General features: G+C 31.4%; 1 protein-coding gene across 2 annotated transcripts; it reads right to left on the bottom strand.

Annotated features, from left to right (window-relative positions):
* Positions 1 to 1,079: 1,079 nt before the first annotated feature.
* Positions 1,080 to 7,974, bottom strand: LOC107437905 (uncharacterized). 2 transcript variants are annotated; one of them, XM_087157371.1, is made up of 2 exons: positions 7,338 to 7,974; positions 1,080 to 1,513 (listed from the first exon to the last, which is right to left on the bottom strand). In XM_087157371.1, exon 2 carries the CDS (start codon positions 1,504 to 1,506, stop codon positions 1,150 to 1,152), a length of 357 nt encoding a protein of 118 aa, XP_087013497.1. In that variant the 5' UTR covers positions 1,507 to 1,513; positions 7,338 to 7,974; the 3' UTR covers positions 1,080 to 1,149. The 2 variants fall into 2 exon arrangements, with proteins under 2 accessions (XP_087013497.1, XP_087013498.1); XM_087157372.1 differs by lacking the exon at positions 7,338 to 7,974 and adding an exon at positions 5,595 to 5,859.
* Between the last annotated feature and the right edge of the window lie 7,538 nt (positions 7,975 to 15,512).

Raw genomic sequence — 15,512 nt, 5'->3', positions numbered from 1 at the left:
GTTTTCGAATCATTGCTTATTTATTTATTTTTGTTAAAATTTTCCTGCATTTTAAATGCATTTTCTGAAGAACGTTGATTTTGAAAAAAACTTTCTTTACGCTAACATGCATTACAAAAAAAAAAAAAAAAAGGTTATTATAGAATTATTTGAAATTTTAAATAATGTCAGCGATGTTTTGAATTAAAAGCTAAGGTCTAAGTGTGAATTTCTTATTTTTGTCAAGCTTTTATTAAGAATATTTAAAAATTTTATTTAAATATTCAATATTAAACAATATATTTATGTCTACTTCACTGTCTTTTCGAATTTTAAGGGTTTATTTAAAAAAACAAAGATAATCACATTAATGAACAAAAAAAAATTCTTTTTTGAAATTTATGCATTACAATTTGTTGTTAGTTGACATGAAAAATTTGTTGTTTTTGAGCTAAAATTTGACTTTATTTTGAAAAACATTTTATGCATTTTTAAACTTTACTTTGCGTTTATAATGTTCAAACTTCTGTCTGCCAAACATAAAATTAAAATTTTAATCATGCTGTAAAAAAAAAATTTACAATAAAACCAGTTGAATTTCTATAAGACAATTCAATTTCGTGTTTTTCATCTCCATTTTCATCAATTTTTTTTCGGTTAATAGATAAAATTACTGATGTATTTTAGCTATTAACGCGTCTTTTTTCACAGACCTTTTAATCAGTTCGAGCAAAAATTTAAAGCGATTTAGCATTCAGCAATCAAAGATTGAAAATTACATAATAAAAATGTTAGTTAAAATCCTATTGTTTGATTTGTGTAATAGACTAAATTTAAAAGGATAATATTCAGCAAAAATATTATAAAATCAAATTCAAATCAAATTATAAAAAGTACATTAAAAATCAAAAATTTTAAATGTACTTATTTTCAAATTTATGAAGTGCAGTTTCGAGTTATATGCTTGCAAAAATGTTATTTGATTCGCATATAAATAAAATAAAAAATTGTTATTCAAGAAACTCAAACACTTAAATAAAAAAAATTAAAAAAAATCGATATAGAAACAACAACATTTTATTTATTCATACAATGAAATGTGTATAATACAACGTGAAGTTTTATAATACAATTTTACAATTTTAACATTTTTATACAGAAATCTGTATATCAGTGCAGTTCAAATCCATGACCAATTTCTTCATATCCCAAAAGCTCGGGTGTATGTTCTGCTGCAAGTGCAAAGCCATGATGATGTCCGTGATGTCCAGCATGATGATGTCCGTGATGTCCAGCATGATGGTGCACGTGATGGTGTTTTTGTTCATTAGAGAGAAGTCCCCTTATGAGAGTCAGAGCAAGTATGGCTCCTAAGCCGGAACCATGTTTATCATGACCTCCACCTCCTCCCAATAAACCACCAAGAATGCCGCTGCCTCCAGAAGAATGATGGAATCCATCGATTAGGGTTGCTGACACTAACACAATGCATATGAAAATACATGCGATCTTCTTGGTATATGCCATTGTATATCTATAATGTAGATAAAAGAGTGACTTGTGAATCTATGTGTTAACGAATATGAAATTGTAAATTGTCTATCAAAGAAATGATTATCATGCCGTAAGTAATCATAAAATCGTGCATTAATTGAATAAAAGAATGATGATAAAGCCAAAAATAAATTGATAAAAACACATTGTCACTCTAAATGGTGTGACAATGTGTTTTTTTTTCTGGAGTTCTTAAGGGCAACTGATGCTGGTTAGCCTCATAGGTTGAACTTGTCTCGTTTTTGGACCAGAAACATAGTTTTTTTGATGGTTATTGTGCAAATTTCAGTTTTCGTCGTGGGAGGTAGATTTCCCATATGGAATATTTAGTATTTTTGCTCTAATGCAGGAACAAAATAAATAAATAATATTAGCTTTTTGGGATAAGAAAACAGATATACTAAAGAGAATTTCCCTATATTTATGAGTATTGGAGAAAAAAAAACATTTTTGACCATTATTTATCTTGCACTAGTTGTCCCTAAATGACCACTTTTTAATAATAAAGCTATTTATAGCAGGGAAATTCGGCTTTTCGGCAATAGAAAATTATTCTTATTTTTAATTAATTGATAGGTCCATTTAATGCTTTCAAACATATTAAGCACATAAACTTTATTTAAAAATTAATTCATCAACACAAAGTAACCAGTGCAAAGTAGCCCATTTCTTTCAGAATTTACGCATTTTTGCTTTTAAATGTGTTTTTTGGTATTGTAATTCCATTGTAAACAGTTTTTGGTAAACTGAATTAGGCGGCATGAAAAAAAAAATCTACCAAGACATAAAATAATTTAATTAATAATCATATCAATCTGCATCAGTGAACCATATAAGAATAAGGTGTTAGCGAACAGTGAAGTAAAGCCCAAGAGTATATATATTAAGGGTTGTGAGGGTGGAACACCCTATAAATAAACGAGGTATCGTGAAGGAAAAAAAAGTGGTATACAGTCAGAAGTTCTAGAAAAGGAGGGGGGGGGGGGAAATTCTCTGAAAAAAAAATTTCTTTATAATTTTTTACGCAAACACAAACATTTTTTATTATTACCTCATTTTATAAGTATAAACATATTTAAACTCTGAATGAACATGATGTGTCACATTAAGTTACTTCTGACTTAATTTATTCAATAGTGAGCACTATTTATTTCTTTAGAAAGCTATAATTAACCCATACTTCGGGTAATTCTTCAAAACGTATTATAATTGAGCGAAAAGTAATTTTATTAAGTAATTTGTCAGTGAAAAAAACAAAAAAAAAAACAGACTTATTCATGTTAATGCAGGAAATCAAGAGGGATGGATGATCCAATTATAAACTGTATCTCTCTTCGAAGAGGAAAAAAGAATCGATCTGGGGATTTAAACAGTATGTCACTGACCGCATAGAAGTGAGGCTTCAGCAATAAAGTAAGTATAAATTTGTGGCAAAACGTTTTTCTCTTAATAATCAAAGCTTTAGATACGAGGTGAAATGTACCTTTATTTTATACAAGTAAATAGGAATAATTTAATACAAGTAATTTGAAAGAAAGGCACGCATCAAACGTTATTTGCCATTTCAAGCATTTAAGAGCAATATTTTTATCATTTAAATGTCAGGCTGCCAATAAAAAATACATACATTAAAGAAAAAAATAAACCTGTAGTTGTCAGATAAAATTTTCGCAAATTAAGACATACATGGTGTAACCGATCCATATATGTAATAAGTTTATTCCGGTGGTTTACAACTTTCTGTTCTCCTTCACAAGCCATCTATACAAACCCCTGAAAATTTTTACTTGAGCAGTAGCTGTATATAATTGAACTAATAAGCTTTAGCCAATCTTTCAAAACATGTCACGATAAAAAAAAGTATTGTATTATTTATTTAACATTAATCATAACAAGGATGTTTCAAAACATTAATAGAGCATTTATCATAGAATAAATATTAGGGGGATCGGAAAGTAATGTCGTTTCGGTGCATTAAATATTCGTTAGTCATATATTAAAAATAAAAACCAATTTATTTTTTTCGGTCTATTTCGATTCATTTTGAATACATTATTGATTAAAAATAAAATCTTGGTAACAAATATCAAATGCACTGAAACGACATTAATTTCCGGTCCCCCTAATAGTTAAACAGTTTAAAATATTTCAATGAGAAATGAAGTGACTGAAAAATTGAGTGAATAAGAAAAATTAGTGCAGTCAAAAATATTCTTATAATGATATTTCGAAAATTCTATTAACTAAATATTGCTCTAAAATCCGTTGAATGTTTCAATAAAAAATAAATAAAAATAAAATATATATATATATATATATATATATATATATATATATATATATATATATATATATATATATATATATATATATATATATATATATATATATATATATATATATATATATATATATATATATATATATATATATATATATATATATATATATATATATATATATATATATATATATATATATATATATATATATATATATTTATATTGATAATATTAGTTTGAAGATAATTAATTATATTTAGAGAAGCACTTCATTATAATTTAGTTAAGTAAAAATTGCAAAATGTTCACGTAAAGATAAAAATGTAAGTAACAGTAAAAATACAGATCAATAATTTTTTTTAAAAGAATTGATATTCAAAAAAGAATTGACCTTCCTCCTTATTTTTTTTAGAATATTTTGTTTAACACGATTTTTGAATTAATTCAATTTACCATTTACTGAAAAATTTCAACAATGTTTTAAATTAGGATTCAGTTTAAAGTTCAATTTATAAAATTTTTAATGACTGCTGCAATCACAGTTTTAAAAAAATATATATAAATAAATTAGTAACCACAAAAAATTTTGAGTAAAATTTTCATAAATTTTGAATAAAAATTTTTTTAATCTAAGCAAAAAGAAATTCAATTATAATTTTAAAAAAAACTCCTAAAAAACTTACTTTTCTGGTTCATTTATTACAAAATTTATAATTGATACACAAAGAATAAATAACTCAATGAACTTTTAAGTTTTCATATGTTCACGTTGGCAAGCAAATTATAATTTAAGACTAAGAATACCGTTGTATCAGCTGCTAATTAATTAATTCTTAATTTAATTAGTCAATTTAGCTTTATTTTTAAAAATGTATAATTGATACATGGATGTCAACGTTCAAACCAATAGGACAAAAGAAAGCATCTCATTTCATAGATATCTCCAATTGGCTTTTAATTTAGTTTGGAAATTATTAATATTCATTGATTAAGCTATTTTAATATAAGTTTTACGTTAGCGTTAATAAAATTACTTTTAGTGGCATTTTAGGAAAAAAATGGAAAATCATTTCCCTTCATTAAAAAACTTAGCAATCATGTACAAATATTTAAGAATAAGGAATGGGAGAAAAAAAGCATCAGTAAAAAATGGAGAAAAAAGCTTCAGTAAAAATTTCGTTGGACTATAAAAAATTAAAAGAGCTGACGAGACAAACAGTTTGAAAAATTGGTAATTAGTTTTATTATTTAAAATATATAATACTATTAGCTCTCTTTGAAATAATTTTTAAAAAAAACCTACAGCGTGAAATAAAATTTTAAAAATAGTTTCGTTTTTTCCTCCTTTCGAATTTTTTTTTCCATAATCAAACAATGCCTCTCAAAAACTGGAAAAGATAACATAACGACTTTTGGAATATGTTTTACTTTTATCTTCAAAAAATTAAAAACTTTCCTTCCAATTCCAAAATGTAAATTTACTTACAAAATGCAATATTAAAATTACAAATTTTTAAGTGTTTTTAATTCTAATTTCAAAATCTGAAAGCACAAATTAAAGTTACTTTATTACAAATTAAAGCACAAATTAATGTAACTATAAATTAATTAAAAATTTTTATAATTATTAAGATATATCTTCAGTTACACCAAAATACTTATTTGTAAAATCTTTATATGTATTGCTGAAAATTTTTGTTTACTTATTAAATGGTACAATAGTACAAAAAATTCCAATCAATTTCATAGAATAACAGGAGAAGAAATATTTAATCATACCTTGACGAAAATTTTCTGAGCTAGAGAAATGACTAGTGCGGCATGTTTTCACTTATTCTCTCTTTTTAAATACGTAATGATAATCGGATTAAAAAAAATAACATTTCCTCAATACTTCCGAAAACAAAGAATCAAGTTTATGGTCGTGAATGGCAACTTACTTCATCTTCCGGTTGCTAATTCATCCAGTTATCAGTTGAATCTGTTGGAGCAGAACTAAATTATTCTTTTACCTAGTTTCACGATCTTCACTTTTTTCACACACCGCTTATTATATTCAAAAAAGTATTCTGTATTCCGATTTGCAGGGATTGAAATAGTATATATTACACTTAATATATTTCTTTTTATAATATAAGTCCCACATTGGACTGATCTTAGACACGGTTCCCATCCCAGTAATACACCGATGTCAAACATCATTGACCGCGGTCAGTCAGCGGGTGGGTGACCATTACCACTTCGTTCAACTTGCAGAAAGTGTATAATTACGCATGCAGGTCGTTAGGCCAAAAAATATATAAGAAGAATATTCTTTGGTTAGGCTACCAAAGAGGAGGCTGCAGAGAATCACTATTGTATGGAATGTTGCTGATCATCCTTAATAGGGATGCTAACAAGATCATCCCCGATAACCTATCTTGCTACTCTTGTAAATAAAGTACTGCTACATACTACTACTCCATATTAAAAAATTACAAATGCCGCTTCCGCTGTTTTGGGTGTACAACTTTACGTTGCGCTTTGTACAAGGAGTTGCGCTTTACAAAAATGAACATGAACTTCGATGAAATAAAAATAATATTCGATTATTAGTTCGAGAAATATCCATTTACTTTCCAACTTACTTTACGAGAACACAATTACTTTCCCTAACTAAGATTCAGTTACGATGCAATAGAAGAAAACGATTAACTACTGAAGCTCCTGGGAATAATTATATCATAATTTAATTAAATTATGTAATAATCATAATTTGTCTCCACATTTGCATTCAATAGTGTATTTTGCACAGTTTAAAAATGAATCTATTTTTACATATTCCATCAGATCATATAAAAAAATGGTATACTAGAATACTTAGAGACTTCAGTTGTTATCAATTAAATTCTAAAAAATATGACCACCAAAAAGCAATAACACATAATAAATACTAGCATTTAGCGTGAATAATTATTCTGAAGTTTTTTACTTAAATAGTCTAAATTATTATCTCTACAATTGCATATGAAATATTTGTTCTTACCTCTTGCTTTTAATAAGGCAATCAAATTTGTATTATATTTACTAATAAATGGAGGCTTATAAATTATACAGACATATTTGTAAAATTATGAACCAAATATACAGCAATTTTTTAAAATTATGAGGACGTGCTAGGTTGCAGTCCACTACACTTTCCATTTTCATCCTTGTTTTACTTTCCAATTTTCAATTACAGCAAAGATTTTAAATAAGTAATCTTACTTAGGATTTCGAAAGATAAGAAGCTAAAAGGATTCTTGGAATTGAAGAAACAAAAATAAACAACTACGAAATCAAGTAAATGATGACACTTTACTGAAAATATGCAATCAATTGTTAATTGTGTGGTTACTTTAAAATTATATTTAGCATAATATAATCACCAATTTATTTAAAATACATGATGCATTACCAAGCTTTGGTAAGTTATTTATTTATTTTTTGATAATAAATTGATATGTAAATAAAAACTATATAAATATAAGGTAATATACTCACCATTATACTTTTCTTTCATTATCTTTTCAAACACTTATCAGATTCCAAAGAATTCGACATTCAGAAAGGTGTTTTGTGAAAATCAAAAGATGCAGCTTAGGAAGGGCAATAGAAAGAAATATTTGACATAAAAATCTAAAAAGTTCCTGCACTAAAGACCCACTGAGCCATTGTGCATCATAGTTCATCACTAAACCACATCACTTCTCCACTATTAAAGGTAATCTTGCACACATACATTGCTTAGGGAATCATAGAGGCTCAGCATTCTCAAAAGATAATTGCAACTGTAAGAATTGGCCCAGTTTGGTGTGCTATCTAAAAAAAATTAAATTTCAAAATAAAATAATCTATTTTCCAAATAGAAAACTTTATTTTCTTCTGAAATAAAAGTGAGGGGGGTGGGGAATTTGCTTCTCATCTTCTGAAATTTAGACATTAACGTTAATAGAATAAAATCAAGTAAAGTAGGAAATTTTAGAAGAAGAAAATTGTTTTGTTTCATAACTTCGACGGTATTTTCCAAATAAAAAACTTAATTTTCCTCTTAAATTATAGTAAGGGGACAGGAAACTTTATTTTCTTCTGAGATGAAGTAAGGGGGGCTAAAATGTGTTTTGTATCTTCTGAAATTTAGACATTTGAAATAATAAAGTCTAGTAACTTTTTTTTCTTTAAAAAAAAAAACTTTGAATCTATTTTCCAAAATCTATTTTCCCTTAAATTAAAGTGAGGGGGCGAAGAATATACTTCGCCCCTTCTGAAATTCAGACATTCACAGGAATAAAGTCAAGTAAAATTTATATTTAACTCTTATTTTCGACTTTAAAGCTATTTTCCAAATCGAAAACTTTATTTTCCTCTGAAATTTAATTGAAATGGAAGATAATGTGCGCCACCCCTTCTGAAAATTTGACATTCGCTACAATAAAGTAAAGTAGAATTGAGAATTTTAGAAAAAGAAACTACTTGTTTTCCAATTTACTAGCTATTCTCCAAATTGAAGTAGAAATTGGTATTTTATGATTAGCATTATATTTAGAGGAAAAGGAGGCTACTGTGGACATGGGGGACAGGAGTAGACAGCATGAATATTTTCCCCCTAGTCATATTTCCTCAGTGAAATGTCGTAAATTGGTAACATTTACGTACAGTGAACCAAAAAAAGTACCACCCTGAATAACTTTTGATTTAATCATCGGATCTTCACGTTCTAGGACTCCATCTTAATAATTCGAGGGTGTGACATCAAATATGCAAATTAATTAGTGCACTATATTTTATTTTAAGTTACGCAATCAGACGCAAAAACATACTTTCTCTGAATAAACATAACTTTTGTTCAACAGATTCGATTTTCTAACCCCCGTAATATAGGAGGTAGCTGGAATCTGGGGAATATGGTCCCAATAGTTGGGTCGGGTGAGCTATCCAAAGTTTGGATCCCCAAATGTTAATTTTATTTTTTTGTATTTCACTACAGATCGAGAGCTTTTTAAGGGAATTGAAAAAGTTTTGCGCACGATTATAAAATTCTGTTATCTAAAGATAATTCCAAGCAAGAAATAACTTTTAGTAAATATTTATTATTTTTTATTTAATAATAGTCTGATGATGATCAGTTACGTCGCACTAGTGCTGCACAATAGGCTATTGGCAACGGTCTGGGAAACATCCCTTGAGGTTTGATCCTTTGTAGAGGGGATGCCCCCCCCCCCCCGCTTCGGTAGCCCGGTGACCTGCACCCGAAGTCGAGCACTTTATCGTAGAACAGTTTAACGAAGACTGAGGAGACACGTGGAAGTTAACGCGACTCCTAAAATAAAAACATATAATGAATAATTAAGTTGATTGAAGAATAGAAACAATTAACAGAATGCCAGCCATAATTAAATAATAATAAATTTAATAAAAGGATAACAATTAAGGTTACAAGTTAGTTAATTCCAGATTAAACATCGTGGCGGACAGGTTGTCCCAGTAATATACACAGGCGTCGTCACAGACCGAACTGAGAAGAAAAACAGGTGCAGTTAGGTCTGCAATCGTGATTGTCCTTATCGCCAACTGGCGACGTAAGTTTGCCACATTTCGGCGTTTAGCTTGAAATTGGCTCAAACGCAGCAGCCGCTGCATACTCCCTCCGCAGTGTAACGGTTAAAAATGGACATACCGTTGAGGTCTACGAATTGTTCTACCGGTACGAGTTGTATTGGCTGGATCAATCGGTTTCACTGTCTCTGAGTTTTTTGCAGGAACGGTTGATTCAATCGACTCGACTGGAGAAGGATAAGTATGTTGATTAGTCTCTTTGGGCAGGAAAGCTGGTTTAAGCCTGTCTATGGAAATGGTATACTTTTTCCCCTTAAGTTCAATGTCGAAAAGTTTGTCACTTCTTTGCAGAACTCTATACGGACCATCGTACGGAGCTTGGAGTGGCTTTCTAACAGCGTCGTGTCTGACAAATACATGTGAGCAGTCCTTCAAATGTGGGTGAACAAAAATTGTTCTGTGTCCATGACGAGACATCGGAGCTGGTCTCACATTTTCGAAGTGGGATTGCAAGTCCAGGATAAGTTGATTTTGGGAAGCACTGGTCGGTGAAGGAACGAAGAGTTCGCCTGGTAGTCTGAGAGGTCTTCCATAGACCAATTCGGCAGTTGTGGCTCCTAGATCCTCTTTAAAGACTGCACGGAAACCTAGTAGCAATGTAGGTAGAGCTGAAGACCACTGCTCGGTATTATAGGCCTTCAGGGCTGCCTTTAGTGGACGATGAAACTCCTCGATTAAGCCATTTCCCTGAGGATGATACGGAGAAGTTCTGATGCGTTTGATGCCTAGGAGTTGTGACAGGGCCACGAAAAGTGAGCTTTCGAACTGCCTGCCTTGGTCAGTAGTAACACGGACAGGACAGCCAAACCTGGAAATCCAATGAGTAAAAAAGGTCTTTGCAACTGTGTGTGCAGTTATGTCAGGAATAGGGACAGCCTCTGGCCACCGAGTAAATCTGTCGATCATAGTTAAACAATAGTAATTCCCGTTGGATGGTGGAAGAGGACCCACAAGATCCAGGTGTACATGCTCGAATCTTTGTGACTGGTCTAAAAAATTACTTACTGCAGATTTTGTGTGGCGAGTTACTTTTGATCTTTGGCATGGGACACATTGTCTAGCCCATTCTGCACAATCTTTACGTATGGATGGCCAAACAAATCTAGATCGCATCAATTTTGAGGAAGCGCGAATCCCAGGATGGGATAAATTATGCAAAGTAGTGAAAACTTTTTTACGAAATATTTCAGGAATGTATGGCCGAGCTGTGCCAGTTGATAAATCACAATAAATTGATTTACTACAATCAGGTAAGGTTATTGCTTTAAATTTTAAGACGTCGGAATTTGTCAATAAATCATTTAGTTCTTCGTCGGTTGTTTGTGCCTGTGCAATTTCGTTATAGTCGATTGTGTTGGGCATAGATATTGCTTCGATTCTCGAGAGTGCGTCTGCCAAAACATTATCTGATCCTTTTATATGATGAATATCGGTCGTAAACTGAGATATGTAATCTAATTGTCTCGCTTGTCGCGGGGAGCAATTATCAAAGCGCTTTCGGAATGCAAAAGTTAGAGGCTTATGATCTGTGAAAAGAGAAAATTCTCGCGCTTCAAGCATATGTCTGAAATGTTTGATTGCCGCATAAGCTGCCAATAATTCTCTATCGTATGCGCTATAAATCTTTTCAGCTGGGGAAAGTTTTCGAGAGAAAAAAGCAAGTGGTTGTGCATCATTGTTAACTATTTGCGCTAAAGCCCCTCCTATTGCGAAATCCGACGCATCCACGTGTAAAATTAATTTGGCATTCGGTTTAGGGTGCGACAACAGCACAGCGTTTGCAATTAATTCCTTACACTGTTTAAAATCATTATTAGCTTGATCTGTCCATTCAAGTTTCGTTTTGTCTTTCTTTTTGGCTCCTTTTAAATACGCCGTCAAGTGTATTTGATTTTGTGCTATATTCGGTAAAAATCTACGGAAAAAATTTAAAATTCCTAGAAATCTTTGGAGTTCATTAACGGTTTGAGGTTGGGGATAATTTAAAATTGGTTTGATTTTGTCGGGTAATGGTTTTGTACCATCTTGAGAAATGAGGTGTCCTAAAAATGAAATTTCAGGTACACCGAAAACACATTTGGAAGTTTGTATAGTTAATCCATACTTGTTCAAACGATCAAAAACCAAACGTACGTGTTTTCTATGCTTTTCTTCAGTTTCACTGAAAATTAAAATATCGTCGAGATAAACGTAGCAAAAGGAAAAATCACCAAGAATTTCATTCATAAATCTTTGGAACGTTTGAGCTGCTCCACAAAGACCGAAGTTCAGATAGGGAAACTCAAAAAGGCCAAATGGTGTACATACCGCGGTTTTCTGTACATGTTCCGGGTGCACTGGTATATGAAAATATGCTCTCACAATATCGAGTTTTGAAAAAATTTTTGCACCATAGAGAGAGTTTGAAAAGTCCTGTATGTGCGGGATTGGGTAACGATCCGGAGTTGTACACGCATTTAATCTGCGATAATCTCCTACAACACGAATACTACCGGAACTTTTCGGAACCACGTGGAGCGGAGAAGACCACGGTGACTTGGATGGTCGACAAATTCCCTGCTCCATCATGAATTGGAATTCTTTTTTAACGGATTCGTATAATCTAGGGTTTAATCGCCTAGGCTTACAATGAACGGGCGGTCCGGTGGTTTCTATATAATGCACAGTACTATGGTTAGAATCTTTTAGTTTTAATGACAATTTAGTTAAATCTGGGAATTCTTTTAACATTTTATGATACTCCGATTCTCCGGAGATGAGTTTAATTGAACTAATAGGTTTAGGTTGGGCAAACATACCCTGTATTTCTAACTTAGTTACACTGTCAATAAGTTTTCGACGTTTTAAATCAACTAAGAGGCCAAAATTCTCTAAAAAATCAGCACCTATAATGGGTGTTGGAATAGTTGCAATTAAAAAATGCCATTTAAAATTTCGTCGAATACCCAGATCAACATTGATTAATTTTGAGCCAAAAGTTTTAATTTTCGTGTTATTTGCAGCGTATAATTCCAAAGGCTCAGGTCTTAATTTTTTAGATACCTTAGGCGCGGGGATACAAGATACATCGGATCCTGAATCAACTAAAAATTTTAAATGAGAACGTTTGTCGTAAACATAAAGGCGACATGAGTTTTTGGCTATCGGGATTGCAGTCGCAGACACTTGTTTTTCGATAGCCGTATCTAGTTTTCCGGGTTTTTAGTTTGATTATAAGCACAAGGCTCTCTGCAATGTTTTGCACGAGCGCCAAATCTGTTATGGTAAAAGCAAAATTTTGGGTCGCTTCGCGATCTTGAAGGAGTTTGATGTCGGTAGGGAGATTTGTTATATCGTGATCGAGACTGATCTCTACTACGCTCGCGAGATAATCTCTTAACTTCTGCACTCAACGAAGCTATCTCGTTTCGCAAAACGCTTATTTCAGACGGAGGATTGCGCTGTGAGCTTTCCGTAGTGTGTTGCCCAATAGCAAACACGCCAGTTTCTGTCGGAGTCGTACGGACTTCTGAAATTTTGTCAGCCATTTTGGCTAAATTGTCCAAAGATTCAGAGCTAATTGATAAGATTGTTTGAATTTCTTGAGGCAGTCTCTGAAACCATAAAGTTTTCAAAAAATCATCGTTGACGCTTTTACCCCCTAATTCGCGCATTTTTCTCAATAAATGGGACGGCTTAACGTCTCCAAGATGCAATTCAGAAATTAATTGGCGAATTTGTTCGTTTTCCGAAGCAGAGAATTCGGCTATTAACCGGTCTTTCAAAGTGTTGTATCTATCCGCAGCCGGTGGCGCAAATAAAATATCGGACACTGAGGATAAAGTTTCAGGATCTATTGATGAAACGAGGTAATTATATTTCGTTAAATCATTAGTGATTTTAGCTAGCTCAAAATTACTCTCTACCTGAATAAACCATAGTTTAATTTTTGATTTCCATAACGGGGGAATTTTTACTGAAAGATGGGAGACCTGAGATGCATTTGAAGAACGTGCAGCATTATCTGCATCATTAACCTGCTCCACCACATTCGGCATTATTTTAAAGTGTTAAGGCAGCAAATAAAATTAAACAATTTGTATGATGCAGTGATAAGCGCAAAGATCAAATTAAACTCGAAAATAATGCAAATACATTTACTAAAAATGGTAAAAGATTTAAATAATTATTGCAAATGAAAGTGATTTTCAAACATTTCGGAAAATAATGCACTAAGATAACAGACTCCGTACATGCCGTAGATCAATACTAACAGTAAGTTTAAATCAGAGATACTAGCAGTAAGTTAAATTAATACATTAATTTAAACATATTAAAGCAACAGTAATTTTGAAATGACCAATCACAAAAAGACAGCAGAAATTCGATAACATACCCTTAAAATATCCATGTGTCCATCCATCCATATCTCCTTGCAATCACAAGTTTGTAAATAAAAAAAAATTTTCAAAAAATAACGCTAAATTTTAAATTTAGTTCTAAAGGAGCAAAGGTTATTAAAAATTTAAGCTGGTCTTCGCATAAATTTAGAAAGATTGCATAGATTCAAAGCCGGGTCACCAGTGAGGAGACACGTGGATGTTAACGCGACTCCTAAAATAAAAACATATAATGAATAATTAAGTTGATTGAAGAATAGAAACAATTAACAGAATGCCAGCCATAATTAAATAATAATAAATTTAATAAAAGGATAACAATTAAGGTTACAAGTTAGTTAATTCCAGATTAAACATCGTGGCGGACAGGTTGTCCCAGTAATATACACAGGCGTAGTCACAGACCGAACTGAGAAGAAAAACAGGTGCAGTTAGGTCTGCAATCGTGATTGTCCTTATCGCCAACTGGCGACGTAAGTTTGCCACATTTCGGCGTTTAGCTTGAAATTGGCTCAAACGCAGCAGCCGCTGCAAGACCAATACCGCACACCCTCGGTCCCTACGCAGGCTGACCCAAGTGGTCACCCATCCGCACACAGACCGCAGCCAGTGATGCTTGACTTAACGATCTTAACGATCAGTCCCCTTTGGGACGATAATATTCTGAAAACTTTTGAAAGGCATATAGTTTTTTTTTTTCTTTTTTTTTTGTATCATTTTAAAGTATCTAACTCCACATGGAAAATACAAATTTGAGCGAAATTGGTTGAATAGTGCATTAGTTCCTGAGAAATCGAGTTTTATAAGTACGACTTTTTTAAAATTTAATTTCTCAGGATTAATCGTTTTCTCTGAAATTTTGCATTTTGTCATGTTTAAAACTTACAATGTTTTGTAATCCAATTTATATGCGAACAAATAACTTGTTTTCATAAATATATTCACCAACATAATACATAAATAGCTAAAATGACAGTTAGAGATGGAGTACTGAAAGTTTTTGAAAGGGCCCCTGCCAAAAATGTTTGCCCCATGGCCCCGAGGAGTGAAGAAGTTACGGCACTGCACCTGGTATCATTATGGTACTTGTAAGTTTGATGATTAGATTTTCTTTCTTTTTTTCGTACAAGTCTTAAACTCAATAAACCTAGTCTATATTTTTAAACTTTTTGTCAGACTTCATGAAACTAATAGCTTTTTTTTTAAATTTTTGACGCTGATTCTGAAAAAGACTTCCGTTTTTGTCAATCACAGCAGAGTTTCTTAAAAAATAGTCATTTTAATATTTTTAATCAGTGTAATCAAGAATCAACAATCGTTTAATAAATTAAAATTTTAAAGTTATGAGCCAATTTTTATTCTTTTTTTACACTCATTCGAATAGAACAAATTACAAGCTGATAAACGGCATTTATTTTAAAGTTGTGAGTAATTTTAGGTGAAGAAAACGTCTAAGAGAGAATGATTTGAAATAATACTTTTAAAATAAGTTGAGCACAATATCTCCTATATAACTTATAATACCGAGCAGAATAAACTAATAGTTAGTTGTTATAAACATTTGTTTAAATATAAAAGCACATCCCATAGGATGAAATTTAAAAAAAATTCATATTATTTTCATCAATAAATTTTTTTATTTTTTTATTTGCAATTGATTTTATATACATATATATATATATAT

The sequence above is a fragment of the Parasteatoda tepidariorum genome, chromosome 2 (assembly GCF_982258835.1).
Source record: "Parasteatoda tepidariorum strain Cologne lab strain chromosome 2, Ptep-v5.0, whole genome shotgun sequence".
Taxonomy (NCBI): Eukaryota; Metazoa; Arthropoda; class Arachnida; order Araneae; family Theridiidae; genus Parasteatoda; species Parasteatoda tepidariorum.
The sequence above is the reverse complement of the archived record's forward strand: the minus strand, read 5'-3'. Positions and strand labels throughout refer to the sequence as shown.

Excerpts from the sequence above, each read along its gene's own strand:
- LOC107437905 (XM_087157371.1), bottom strand. The coding sequence starts at position 1,506 with ATGGCATATACCAAGAAGATCGCATGTATTTTCATATGCATTGTGTTA.